General features: G+C 35.2%; 1 protein-coding gene across 2 annotated transcripts in view; it reads left to right on the top strand.

Moving 5' to 3' along the window:
• The window catches only part of LOC150094657 (phosphatidylserine synthase-like), a 204,537-nt gene that overhangs the window by 128,244 nt on the left and 62,281 nt on the right, over positions 1-14,012 (top strand). The window contains exons 9-10 of one of the 2 annotated variants that reach the window (XM_090411079.1): positions 6,952-7,064; positions 10,012-10,077. The exons of the other annotated variant lie outside the window; for it this stretch is intronic. Of the exons in view, the coding sequence (XP_090267205.1) occupies positions 6,952-7,064; positions 10,012-10,077 (179 nt within the window). The remainder of the gene's footprint in view (positions 1-6,951; positions 7,065-10,011; positions 10,078-14,012) is intronic. 2 annotated transcript variants of the gene reach the window in all.

Below are 14,012 nucleotides of genomic sequence, written 5' to 3'. Positions count from 1 at the left end.
GCAGAGTTAATTACAATACTATCAACAAGATTTACTCAAAATAACCACCATTAGCATCGATCACAGCTTCAATTTTCTGCTTCGGAACCTCGAACAAGCTGATGCTACAGTCTCCCTGGGAAGGGCCGCAAAAACTGTTTTAATTTTATCCATTAACTGGGCTTTTGTATTACTGGAAGTGTGATTGGTGTCTTTTTCAACTGCGCCCCATACAAAATAATCCATGGGGTTAAGGTCTGGGGAGTTTGGAGGCCAAACATTTGGACTGGTGAAGTCGTAGAAATTTTCAGACAACCATTTTTGACTTTTCCCAGAGGTGTGGCAAGGGGCCGAATCCTGCTGCCATACATACGGCCTACCATTGGCTACCCTTGTTATCCAGGGCTTGACTACAGTTAGCAGCTCCACGAACAAAGCCCGAATTCCAATGCCAGGGTTCTTCAACACCTGTTCCTGCAGATTTGCGAGGAATTCTGCTGTACAAACGCAATCAGATCGTCTGCTAGGGATCTTTCTTCTTGCTACATCCTCGTAGTCACCATTGCAAGTCTCTAGTTCATTCCTGATTGTTTTTACTGTATTCAGGGAGCATTGGGCAGCAGTCGTAATATCCTTATTTTGATGGCGGGCACGAATCATCATGATACAAGTTATTCTCTTCCATGATTCAGGTGGGTTCCAGCTATCCATCCTTTCTGACATCTTGTATATGAATGAAGAAGGGTCCAAACTTTTAAATGAAGAGAAGTGTGTGTTAATACATGTAACTTACGGAAAAATATAATTAATTATAAATATGTCAAATTTATCCCGAACACCCTGTATATATATATATACACAGGTAACCCTCGTATAACGCGGATGTTAGGTTCCATAGAAATGCCACATTATACAAGACTTAGATCACATAGAAAAAGTAGGGTTAGGTTCCAAAATCTTTTTTTTTTTTTAATTATATAAACAACAATGACTTATCCAACAAAAAACAATATTTTTATTTAATTCAGGTAATTCATGTAAGTTACGAAAACATAAACTATGAGACAAATACGTAGTATAAAATTATAAAAATTACAAATTGTACATAAATTTCATTGCACATAATGCATAAATGTTTTAGACACAATAAAATAAAGTGCATATTTTAATCGTCATCACTGTCTTCAGAAATAATATTTTGTAGATGTTCTTTGAGTGGCCGGAGGTCGTCACCACTTGAAATCTCTTGGATATCATTTGTATAATTCTCATATTCTCATATGTATGTAACTCACCAGAAAATAAACTGCTCAGCTTGAGAATAACACACTTATGATTTTAAATGCACTTTCCTGGCAGAAAACGAAGACAATTTTTAACAATAAACACTTTATACAGTAAACCCTAGATGGCGAACATTATGGCACTCGTGCCAGGGGTTGCATGTCTGAGAATTTTGCTGGCATGTCAACGATTTACAGGTGATATCCTTTTATACGCTTATAAATTATTCAAGTTTTTTTTTAATTGTTACAATATGTACAAGGTGAATTTTGTTTTACACAAGACAGCAGCTATAAAGACATATATCATTGGTGCAGTATTAACAAAAGATCGCACGACCCAAAGACAAAAGCATCACAGACAAGTGTTGAGTTGAAATGCTAATTCTCTTCAATCGAATTCCATAACATCTGAAACTGTCATACAACATTCACTATTAGTTTTAACACATTCACAACAGGGTGTCATTTAATGTTCCGATGGAACTTCTCATTACTGACTGGCTCAACTCACACAAACGTTTCATTTTATGGCTTCTTGTTTGTGTTTGAGGTGGCAGGCAAACTCACATATTCATTATATGGCATGTTTCAATTCTTGGTAGTCTTTTATTTTAAGTTAGCCTTTGTGATCTGTCATAATGACATCGAGAATTTCAAATGCAATAAAACAAACACTTATTTCATAATTGAAAAATTGAACAATAGTTTTTAGTTAGATACTGTGTTTCGGTGCAACATATGGTTTTGCTTAAGTCTATATAGCATAGTTTCTGTGAGAAGGGTCATGTGATTTATGACTTAGCACCGTTTTTATTCCGTCTGTCTCTAATTGCACTATTTGTTTAGAATGACACAGACTGCAAAAGCCTCTGTATAGTACCTTGTTCAGTGATGCAATAAAACTAAATTCGATACTTATAACTATTTGTGCGATACGGGCAGACACATATTTAATGAAGATAAAATTTGATTTTTAAATCCCGCAGTGGAAAATATGAAAAAATAAATAAATAAAGGGTTACTAGAAATTGTAGACTGCGTTGAACAAGGGTCATGTGATTTATGACTCAGCACCGTTTTTATTCCGTCTGTCTCTAATTGCACTATTTGTTTAGAATGACACAGACTACAAAAGCCTCTGTATAGTACCTTGTTCAGTGATGCAATAAAACTAAATTCAATACTTATAACTATTTGTGCGATGCGGGCAGACACATATTTAATGAAGATAAAATTTGATTTTTAAATCCCGCAGTGGAAAATATGAAAAAATAAATAAATAAAGGGTTACTAGAAATTGTAGACTGCGTTGAACAAGGGTTACTCAATTTGTAGATCTTATATGAAGGTTACCTGTATATATATATATAGTAAAACCCCAAAGTTACGCGGTAGGCGGGACCAACAAAAAGCGCGCAAGTCGAATTCGTGTAACTCAGGGTATAATTTTGCATGTAATTTATATATACAAACATACAATTGGGACCAAAGGTTTACTTAACACCTATATTTTTTAAGAAATATAATCATAATTGTAATTTTTCGTTTTTTTAAGTCCTGCGGTGAAAAATATGAAAAAATAAATAAATAAAGGGTTACTAGAAATTGTAGAACACGTTGAACAAGGGATACTACAATTTGTAGACCGCGTTGTATAAGTACTGCGTTATACCTTTTTTATTATTACCTGTATATATATATATATACATACATACATACATACATACACACACAGTAAAACCCCGAAGTTACGCGGTAGGTGGGACCAACAAAAAGCGCATAAGTCGAATTCGCGTAACTCGGGGTATAATTTTGCATGTAATTTATATATGCAAACATACAATTGGGACCAAAGGTTAACATAAACACCTATATTTTTTAAGAAATATAATTATAGTTTTTTGTACATAAAAAAAAAGAAAGTTATTTCGATGTCGATAGTTTCATAAAATCTAATAGATTCATCTGACAACATAATGTCTTTTTCTTGTCATGCAAAATTTCTTCATAGCAAGCTAATGATTTTTTTATTCCTTGCCTTGCGGCTACAATTTGTTCCTCATTAGAATCTATGTTCTCCAAAATCTGTAAACCTTTCTTTTATGATTGTTCTTACTGTGGATTCCTGTAGCTCGAACTTCTTTGCTACCTCACAAATTTTCATTCCGCCTTCAAAATCCTTAATAATGTTGAGTTTTGTTTCCAAAGTCAATGTTTTTCTTTTCTTGCTAGCTGTAGAAGAATTGGACTTGCTTCTTTTGGATGACATTATTATTTTTTATGTGATAAAATTTTTATCAACAGCATAACATTAAACAATCGTAAGGTTTGTAGACTAAAAATCGTATGAATGGAGACCGCATGAAACACGTCAGTGCTTGTTCACAGCATGTGCGACACTGACGAATGCGTACGGCACCTGAAAGATACGACTAGTGGTGAGGCGTGAAGCGAGACGGGAATACATACATATAAGAAACCACATAACTCCAGATTCACGTAAGTCGGGGTATGACTGTATATATATAGTCCTTACAACTTTGCTAACTGCTTGTACTCAATTTCCAGAGAAGATCACTTGTTCTGTCCACTGAAACTAGGTGATGAAAAATTTCCTCTGCTAAATTTGCATGCGATTCACTATGAATAGATTTGCTTGAATAATAAAATTATGTATAATCAGACCCTTGAAAAAATAGAGCTTTGCACTTTTCTTTTATTTCTTTTTTTTATTTTCTGATGAACCATCCCATGATAATCCAGAAATTATTAATTACAAAGGCACAGTATCCATACCATATGTTGGTAGTGCATCAAGAAAAATAGCCTGAATATTAAAGGCAGTCAACATCAGAACAGCCATCAAGCCAGTCAATATCTTAAGAAGCTTTCTACACCCCCCCCCTTAAAGTCAAAGTTCCATTTTATAAGCATCCGGGTATATACAAAATTTCGCGTTCTTATGGAAAGATATACATAGGTTATATTGAGAGAAGTTTCAAAATTTGCAACAAAGAACATATAGGCAATGTTGAAAACAGAAAGGAAGAAAAAAAGCAGATTCACAGTGCACATTCTCAAAGAGCATCACATGGTAAATTGGCAAGCATCCTCTAATCCCCACTTAGAAGAGAATTACTTTGACAGGTTTTCAAGGAGTCTTCTGAGGTCATTCACTCAAAAGGCACACTAAATAGAAATCAAGGAATGATCCTTCATGATATCTTGAAATCATTAACATGTAAAATTTAAGCCTTTCCTATGCCAGAAATTATATACAGAGTCTACACAGAGTTTTATGTGTAGAGACTGCACATAACATTCCTAATGATAGTTGTGATTAAACTATCATTCCAATCTTTTCAATTTATATATTAGCTGCTGTTCAAAAATGCTTTTGGGGGGGGGATTTTTACTTGTGTTATGCAACCTCCTGAAGCTGTTATTAGCCATATAGACAGTGAAACATAGCAAAGAAAAACATCTAGTATAAATAAAAAAAAAGTATACAAGTTAAAACCTGATTATTTATTATTCATCTGCTGAAGTTAGTTGATAGGGGAAAAAGATGTGCCTTTTCTAACTATTAGCCAACTTCTGCAACCACAAGCTCTCCATCTGTCATCATAACTCAGGCATTTCTCAGATCACTCACCATCTTTGTTACTTTTTTCTAGATCCTCTCCATCACTTCCTCATCCCTAAAAAAAACTCGGGTGACAGTAATCCAGACCTGTGGGCACAGTAATCCAGATGTGGTTGTATCAAAGCCTTATAAAGAATAATGAACTTCCTCATCTCTCTGCTTTTCCGAGTGTTCTTGAATAGCCATGTAATTCTATGAGCTGCTTTGGCTATCTTTTCAGTATCCTCTGAACTTCAGTTCCCCATCCACCAGCATTCCCAAATCCTTAGCTTCATCAGTTTCATTAGTGTGGTACAAAGCTTGTAATCTTTTCTTCCCAAAATGCATTTTTCCACATTAAGCTGTTACCCATTATCTTTTGCCAATATTTTCAACCTAATTATATCTATCCTGCATACTCCTGATTAACAGTATCTAATTTTGCATCATTAGCAGACAACTCAGTATTTCTCTTCAAATCATTTCGTATATAATTTATGTGCAAATTAAACAGCAGTAGTCTAAGCACTTGATATTCAAAGGTCAAGGGAACAAAAATAATTTTCAGTTAAACAAATTGGAATTATATCAATGTTTCTATGAGGTTTGTGCATACCTACCCCTATTTTTTTCTCTCCATTCTCATAAAGTTAAATAGTCAACAGAAGAATCTCTAAAACCAGTATTTGTAAAAATAATATATAATATATGTATCCTGTTCCTGCATGTTGTTACAATCTTTTCTTGCACAGTTATGCCTCAGTTACATTGACTGCTGATCATAATGTATTAAAATTTACTGGAGGTATCAATTAAATTATGCCCTTTTTTTTAGACTTTGGATATCCCCTTTCCCCATTTCTCCTCTATCTCACAGTGTCAGATCTCCTCCCCCTTTCTGCTTGTATGCCACATTCACAAATTAAAAAAAAAAAAAAAAAAAACTATTATTTTAAAATTTCCACCTGAAGTGGGCCTGAAAGAATACTGTATATACAGTATACAATCACTAATGAATTGCAACAGACCAGGGGCATAGTTCATTATAAGCAAGGTTTGCAGTAGGGAATTTATGGTAAAAACATGAACCCTGCCAGTGAAACAAAAGAAATCGCCAGAAATCAAATAAATCATGGGAAACAGAATAGGAAACCATGAGAAAAAATAAATAAAATAAAAATAAAAAAAATAGGAAATCACCTTAAAAAATTGCAAAAAAGTCTAACAAAAAAACATCCAGGGAAACAGAACAAAGGAAATTGTCAGATTACTATTTTTCTTCTGAAAAAAGCACAACAAGAAATACAGTAATTTATCATTTATCTGACCACTTTAGGTAATTTGCTGTTGTGATAATTGAAGTATAATTACATGGAATCATGTTTGATGACATGAAAGGATTTGGAAGATTTAATAAATGGTAGTTTGCTGTAAAAAAATGCAGGAAAGAACAAAAGAAATCACTGGAAACTGAAGAAGGAAATCATGGGAAATAGAACACAATAAATCAGAAACAGGACAAAGGAAATGGTGGGGAAATCATGAATGGACAACAAAACATAGGAATTACAAGAACCATTACATAAAGCACACAAAATAACATGATGAAAAAGTACAAATGCTAACAATAATGAGAGATAAAGAACTAGAAGAGTATCAAATTATAAAAATGAAAATCAAGAATTAATTAGGTAGACTCGGTCTGATATAAATAACATTTTTGAATGGCATCTTTTAAATATGATTTATTTTCACTTGAGCTAATCCAATTATACTGAATTGACTCAGTATAACCATAATTAACTACCAGAAAAGTTCTAGTGAAGACCCTGATAGCATTAATGCTATTCTAAAGGAAATTCATTATAACAAACCTTCCAAAATTGCAAACTATTTCTCTGGAACCTGCAAGTCTGCTATAGTGTGAATTACATATTATTTTCACCCCATGTTACCTTGTTATTAAATATACAAAGTGAGTTTTTCTGTTATGGTTATTTCTACTGATATGTATTTAAAACACATACCAGCTATTTGGTTTATTTAAATTTTGTTTATTAGATTACAGAGTTAAACACCTTTTTCTTGAAGCATATTTTTGAGATTCCTCCAGATCATTCTTTGAGTGTAGGCCGCTTGGGCTTAATTGGGCTCATTGTTGCTCCAACTATAAGGTAAAGTTTGTTTTTTAGCTAATCAGTAATGATAAGAATGTATTTATTATATATATGCACATATAATATGAAGCATCTGAACTAGATAAATTTTAGATAAAAAGTATGTTAATTAACACTGACAAAAAATAAAACGTTTGTAATTGCACAAGGTTGGTGCATAGACTAATGTATCTAACTATTGATCTATCAATATCTCTGAAAGGGGAGTGGGGATTTTGATAAAGTTGGTATAGTTTGCCCACTGTTTGTAAGTCTCTGCTTGGCGTCTTGCCAAGAATAGTCGATTCATGCTGAGGGGGGAGAAAGAAATGAAGGATGCATGAATTGGTTGCCAACACGCGAAATCACGTGCTTTATAGGTAAAATTTTCCAACTGTTATGCAAGCAACATAGTTAACTATAATAATCATAAAAGAGAAGTTAATTTTCCGACCTGTAATAATAAACAACTCATCCCACAATACGGACTGATTATCCTATTATCGGAATGGATTCTCCTTTTTCTGACATGCGCAGAAGTATCGAAGAATCTCTAATCGGTGGGTGAACAATAAGAACTTGCATACAGAAATGAATTGACAGAGAATCTGTACTTTACAATGAATAACTTTGGTTTACTAAAAGAAGGTCGTGTTTGAGTAACTTGCTCATATTTATTATTATTATTATTATTATTATACACCTCCAGGGAGTCCAAAGACTCATCGAGGGAGAGTGTGCCAACAGCATCGAACGATTGGTCCCCTTCTAACTACTAACCGCGCTCAAACTTACTTAACTGAGCCATTAGTAGCAGAGGCTCTACCAATCGACCGACCTTCGCTGGCTAACATTTGATAATAATCTTATGGTTAAATTACACAAAGGGAATGGATATACTATATTACTTCTGGACTTTGCTAAGACTTTTTACAGGATGTGGCATGGAAGCTATTATATAAGTTACTGGACATGGGATTAAATTAGTAACTGTTAGCTTGCATAAGAGGATAGCTGCCTGATAGATGTCCAAAAGTAGTGTATTTGGTGCGGGGGAGATCAGCCAGCAAGATTTAAGATAACTAATGGTGTGTACCCCAGGGAGCAGTCCTCTGTCGACTGTTACTCAGTGTTGACATTAATGACATTGGAATGGACAAGAGACATACAGCTGTTTGCTGATGATGCAAAGATAGGCAGAGTAATTTGAAATGGAGCTAACATGCAGCACTTGCAGAATGACTTGAATAGGCTAAATTGTGTGCATGTGAAAATTGCTGTCAGTTCAATGTTAGTAAATGTAAAGTTATGCACTTTGGTGTGAAGAGATATGCAGTAGCATATTGTATTGGTGGAATCTGATTGAGCTATGGATCTTGGAGTTTTATTAGATAGGAAGTTGAAGTTCAGGTGCCATGCAGTAAATAAAGTGAATACAACTAAGAGGATAATGCACTGCTGAAACACATTAACAGGTAAGGATAAGGAAATCATTTGGTCTCTTTACAAAGCCTTGATACAACCTTATCTGGACTATTACATGCATACTGGTTTCCAAGGTGATGCAAAGGAGAGAGTGTTAAAGATTATATTGTGACTGTGAAATTTAGATTATGAGAACAGATTGAGAATTTATGGACTGCATACACTAACTAACAGATGATACGATAGAGGCCTGCAAAGTTTTGAATGAGTCATATAGTAATAAGTGATGGAATTTTTCATTTTATAGAGAGTGGGGAGAAGACGAGGGCATCCATTAAAGTTGAGAATGAATGTTGTCAAGAAAGGAATGTAAACTAAATTTTTCTCACATAGAGCATTGCATGATGGATTGCGTTTGAAAGTTGCAAGTGCATGTAGTGTGAATGAATGCCAAAAAAGGCATGACAGGTAATGTGGGTTATATGTGATCTCCCTTAATGAGTCCCTGACTCCCTCAAGGTGTCTGGTAATATTCATAATAGTAATAATTTTTGATTTATAAAGTGAAGGAGCACTGTTTGGTCAGACTTTAGATTCATGCTCTTCATGGTATGAAATCATTGTAAATTCTGAGTTTGAGAAGAGTTTATTTGTGCAGAAACATGTTAATCATGCATCACAATCTGTAAAAATCACATTACATATGTATTGTGCACAACTCTATATGAATTTGCTTACTAAATAACTTAAGGAAATTACAACGTACAATAGAATATACATTAAATTAAATTTTAATATACTTCCAATATTTCGGCAACGTCACGTTACCATCTTCAAAGGAACTTACAATAAAGACACGTGCACACAGGCACTAAACACGGTAAATGAGAAACGAAGCAGAGTGGCTTTACTGGTTTCACCAGTACAGCCACTCTGGTCTTGCAGACCATGCTCTGGATACATGCCACAGAATACGGTGGAAGAAAGCCACAATAATACACCGTAGCAAGTTCAAATTTGAAAGACTATTCATGGAATCAGCCTCAGCCCTAAGAAACATGCCAAACCTCAACAAATTTGGTGCATGAGACTGCACCAAATTTTGGGAAGTTTACATTAGGAGACCTTCAGCCTAACAGCCAAGAATACCTACATAGCCCGCGGGGGGGGGGGGGACCATCAGGAATTTTAGGAAAACCATAGCTTCCTCGCTTCGTTTCTCATTTACTGTGTTTAGTGCCTGCGTGCACGTGCCTTTTTTGTAAGTTCCTTTGAAGATGGCAATGTGACGTTGCTGAAATATTGGAAATATATTAAAGTTTAATTTAATATATATTCTATTGTACGTTGTAATTTCCTTAAGTTATTTCATAAGCATGTACAACCAACGTTTAAGCCTTTCTATGAGAATTCTATATAAATTTGTGTTACTTTTCATCTGTTGCTTCCTGTACTAGCTTGCTATCTTGACATTATGCGATGTTTTTAAGCATTTTGTATTGCTAATTTCATAAGATAAGCTTTTCCTGCTTCTTTTTAGGCAGTATTATACTTATGTAACTGATACAAGATGCCACAGAGTAGGAACCCAATGTTGGGTCTTTGGGTAAGTTTCCAGTTGATAAATTTAGTTCTTCATTTTGGAAATATGCATGTTAAATTATATTTCATGTAGTAGTTCTAATCACGAACAGCTGTCTCTTATAATGGAAGATACAAATGGAAGACTGTAATTTTTGATTCATTCTCTCAACATTAAGCATGATCAGTTTTATTTTTTTGCAAGATGCGTTACATTTTAGATATACTTAAAAAAAAAGTTGATTTCTTTGCCTTCCCGTTTAACATGATAAGTTCATTGGCCTGTGTCAGCTTGCTTCACATCTGCATAGTCTGTCATGACAAAGTATTTTGGTTTCATGACATAGCATTTAGTATTGCTAAATGCTATGTCATTTTTTAAAAGCTTCATAGCATACACATGAAGTAACTGATACAACTGACATAATAGTGTGAAATTGTACTACTTGTTGTTGTTTATTCACTGTTGCCATTTGTTAAATTTATTTTTAATGTATGCTCACTACTCTGCCTTGCTTTTGGTTTTCTTTATACCTTTAATATGGTCGGCCATCTTAAGTTCTGACTGCTGCCATGTATATGTTTAGACTATGTCTTATCTCCCACGCTCTATAGTCATCATCATCATCATCATCATCATCAAATTCCTGCCGTGTACCCTCAAGGGGTGTACAGGATATGACAGTACTACATGAAAAAAATTACATCATTACTAACTTCCTATCTACAATTTTCCTCCAAATCAGTCTGTTACTTGTCAAGACTTCAACATTATCAGATCTTATATTTCTATTGTCTAAGGCACTTTGTACCGTATCAATCCACCTATATCTTGGTCTTCCTCTGGATCGTTTTCCTGCCAACTTGGCAGAGAACACTTGTTTTGCTAATCTTTCCTCTCCCATTCTATTCAAGTGACCATACCACCTGAGATTAGCTCTGCTAACGCATTCCTGGATGCTGACAATGTCAAGTTCTTTCCTAATATCCTCATTTTTAATATGATATTGCCATTGATGCCATCTGTTCACGCCTCTAATCTTTCTCAGGACTCTCATATCTGCGGTCTCTAGTCTTTGGTCAAGTGTTTTACTTCTGACCCAGCTCTCAGATCCATAAGTTAAAATTGGTTTGAACACAGTCTTGTATACAGCTAATTTAGTGTTCCGACTAATTTCTTTCTTATTCCATATGAATTTATTCAATTGACTTCCCACGATACCAGCTTTGCTGCTTCTGTTGTCTATTTCTATATTTAGTTTACCATCTTCAGTAAAAATTGTGCCTAAGTAGCTGAAATGTTTTACTTGTTCCACAGGTTCTCCATTCACAACACAGTTGACATTTTCAATGATTCTGCCTATTTTCATTGTCTTTGTCTTTTTATTGCTGACCTTCATACCATATCTATTACAACAGCTATTCAATTTAGTCAGAGAATCTTGCAGACTTGTAGCGGATTTATTTAGAAGTATAACATCATCCGCATAAAGCAAAGACCTGACATTAACATCTCCAATTTTGATATCAGGTTTAATACCACATTCCTTCATAATGTGATCCATATAGATAATGAATAACAGAGGGGATAATGTACATCCTTGTCTCACACCAGATTTAACATTAAACCATCTTCCTGTACTTCCTTCAATTCTAACTGCTGACTCACAACTCAAATAAAGACTAAGTATTGCTTGATATAATGCCCCATTGACACCATATAACTGCAGCGTATTGAATAGCTTCTCTCTTGGCACCTTGTCATATGCCTTTTCCAAATCGACAAAACTTAAATACAGATCTTTGTTATATTCCCATGCTTTCTCGACTATTTGTCGTAAAGTGAAGATCTGATCCTGACAGCCTCTATTTGCCCTGAATCCAGCTTGTTCTTCACCAAGCTTTTCTTCCACAATTCTTCTCAACCGTTTCTCAAGTATACTTGCATAGATCTTGCCAGGAACACTCAGTAGGGAAATACCTCTGTAATTCTCACATTCAGTTTTATTTCCCTTTTTATATATGGGTACTATGAGAGCTCTACTCCAATCATCGGGAATTCGTCCCTCTGTCCAGGCTTTCTGAACTATGCAGTGCAGCCACTGTAGGACTCTTATACCACCATACTTCAGCATTTCTGGTCGAATATCATCTACTCCTGCTGCCTTTCCACATTTCAAGCCTTTGATGGCTTTTTCTACTTCAAGTATGGATATGTATTCCTGACTGCATGCCTGGTCAGTGTTTTTTATCACTGTGCTGTCATCACTGCTTGTTTCATTTAGCAGTTTTTCAAAGTAATTACTCCATACTTCAAGGATATCTTTTTCTCCTGTTTTCATTTCACCTTTATCATCTCTAATTCCTTTTACAGCACTCTTTCCTCCATTCCTAAGCTTCTTCAACAACCTCCAGAATATTTTGCCACCTTCTTGATATTTATTTTCTATATTCTTGCCAAAGTCCTCCCATGACTTTTGTTTAGCTAGTTTTACACACTGTTTAGCTTTCTTACATTTGTCTCTGTATTCTGTAAGAGTAAAAGCTGACTTATTTGCCAGGAACTTTTGATATGCTTTCTTCTTTTCCTTCACTGCCTCTTTAACTTCCTGTGTCCACCAGGGAGTTCTGATTTTTTTATCTTTGCACACAACCTCACCACATGCCTCTCTGGCAGAATCAATCAATGTTTCCTTCAGAGTTTGCCACTGAATCTCCAAGGTTTGATTCCTGTTCTCAAACTCTTTCATTTTCTTTTCAATAATATTTCTGTATTTTAGTCTACAGTTCACATCTGAGAGCTGCTCAACTTTTATTCGCTTTAAAACTTTCTTACATGTTATTCTTTTCAGTATGAAATTCAATTTTATTCTGCTCAAGACTAAATAGTGATCACTTCCAATTTCAAATCCTCTGTACACTCTGGTGTCCTGCACCAGGGAAAAAACATCACTATCAACAATAACATAGTCAATGAGACTTTTCTTATTCCTAGCCTCTTCTCTCCATGTGAATTTGTGCACATTTTTATGTTGGAACATGGTGTTAGTAATAACCAGTCCATGTCCTGAGCAGAAATCCAACAGATATTTGCCATTATTATTAGCTTTGCTCTTTTCTCCAAATTTTCCCAAAATATTTTTGTATGTCTCACAATCATTTCCTACTCTACTATTTAGATCCCCAACAAGGACCAACTTTTCCTTTTTCATTGTGTCAGTTGCTTTTTCTAAAGCCTCAAAAAATTCCTCCACTTCTACCTTAGTAGAACCTTCTGTGGGACCATAGGCACAAATAAGTCTCATTGTCCAGTTCCCCATTCTCATATTTGCCCACATTACTCTACTTGAGACTGACTGCCATTCAAGAAGATTAGCCTCGTATTTTGTGTTGAATACTATGGCTACTCCTTCTTTTCCTTGATTGTCATTGCCTGAATATAACATTTTGTATTTATTGCTCAGAAAGATCTCACCAGTTTTGGTCTTTTTTGTTTCAGTCACCCCTATTATGTCGATCTGGTACTTATCTAATTCCTCAGCTAGCTCCATTTCTTTGCCATTCAGGCTTCTTACGTTGATAGTACCGATCTTTAACTCTGGTGATGTTGAGTTGGGGTTTGTTTTCAGATTTGTTCCAGTAGCTGACTTTTCGCTGTTCGCCCTGGTTCCCTGGCGAAAACAACGGGGGCCTTGTTTAACCGGGCGACGCCCCAGCCGGCATGAAATTTTGTCATGTTGTACCATCATTTTTTATTTTGGTTTAACCAATAAGAATACAATTTGGTCGGCTAAATCCCAAATTGCCAGCCCATCCTCGTTCGTTCAGTATCAAAGTAGATACCCAACAGGGTGCACCACGAGAAGGTGAGGATTGGACATTAGGTCAGAAGCCCTGGTCGGTTCTCCGCATTCCTTTAAAGGCTATGTGGAGGTCTCCTCTCAGTTATACAGCTTTGAC

Source organism: Typopeltis vanoorti, chromosome 21 (genome assembly GCF_054136105.1).
Source record: "Typopeltis vanoorti isolate ZY-2024b chromosome 21, IOZ_Tvanoo_1.0, whole genome shotgun sequence".
NCBI lineage: Eukaryota > Metazoa > Arthropoda > Arachnida > Uropygi > Thelyphonidae > Typopeltis > Typopeltis vanoorti.
The sequence above is the reverse complement of the archived record's forward strand: the minus strand, read 5'-3'. Positions and strand labels throughout refer to the sequence as shown.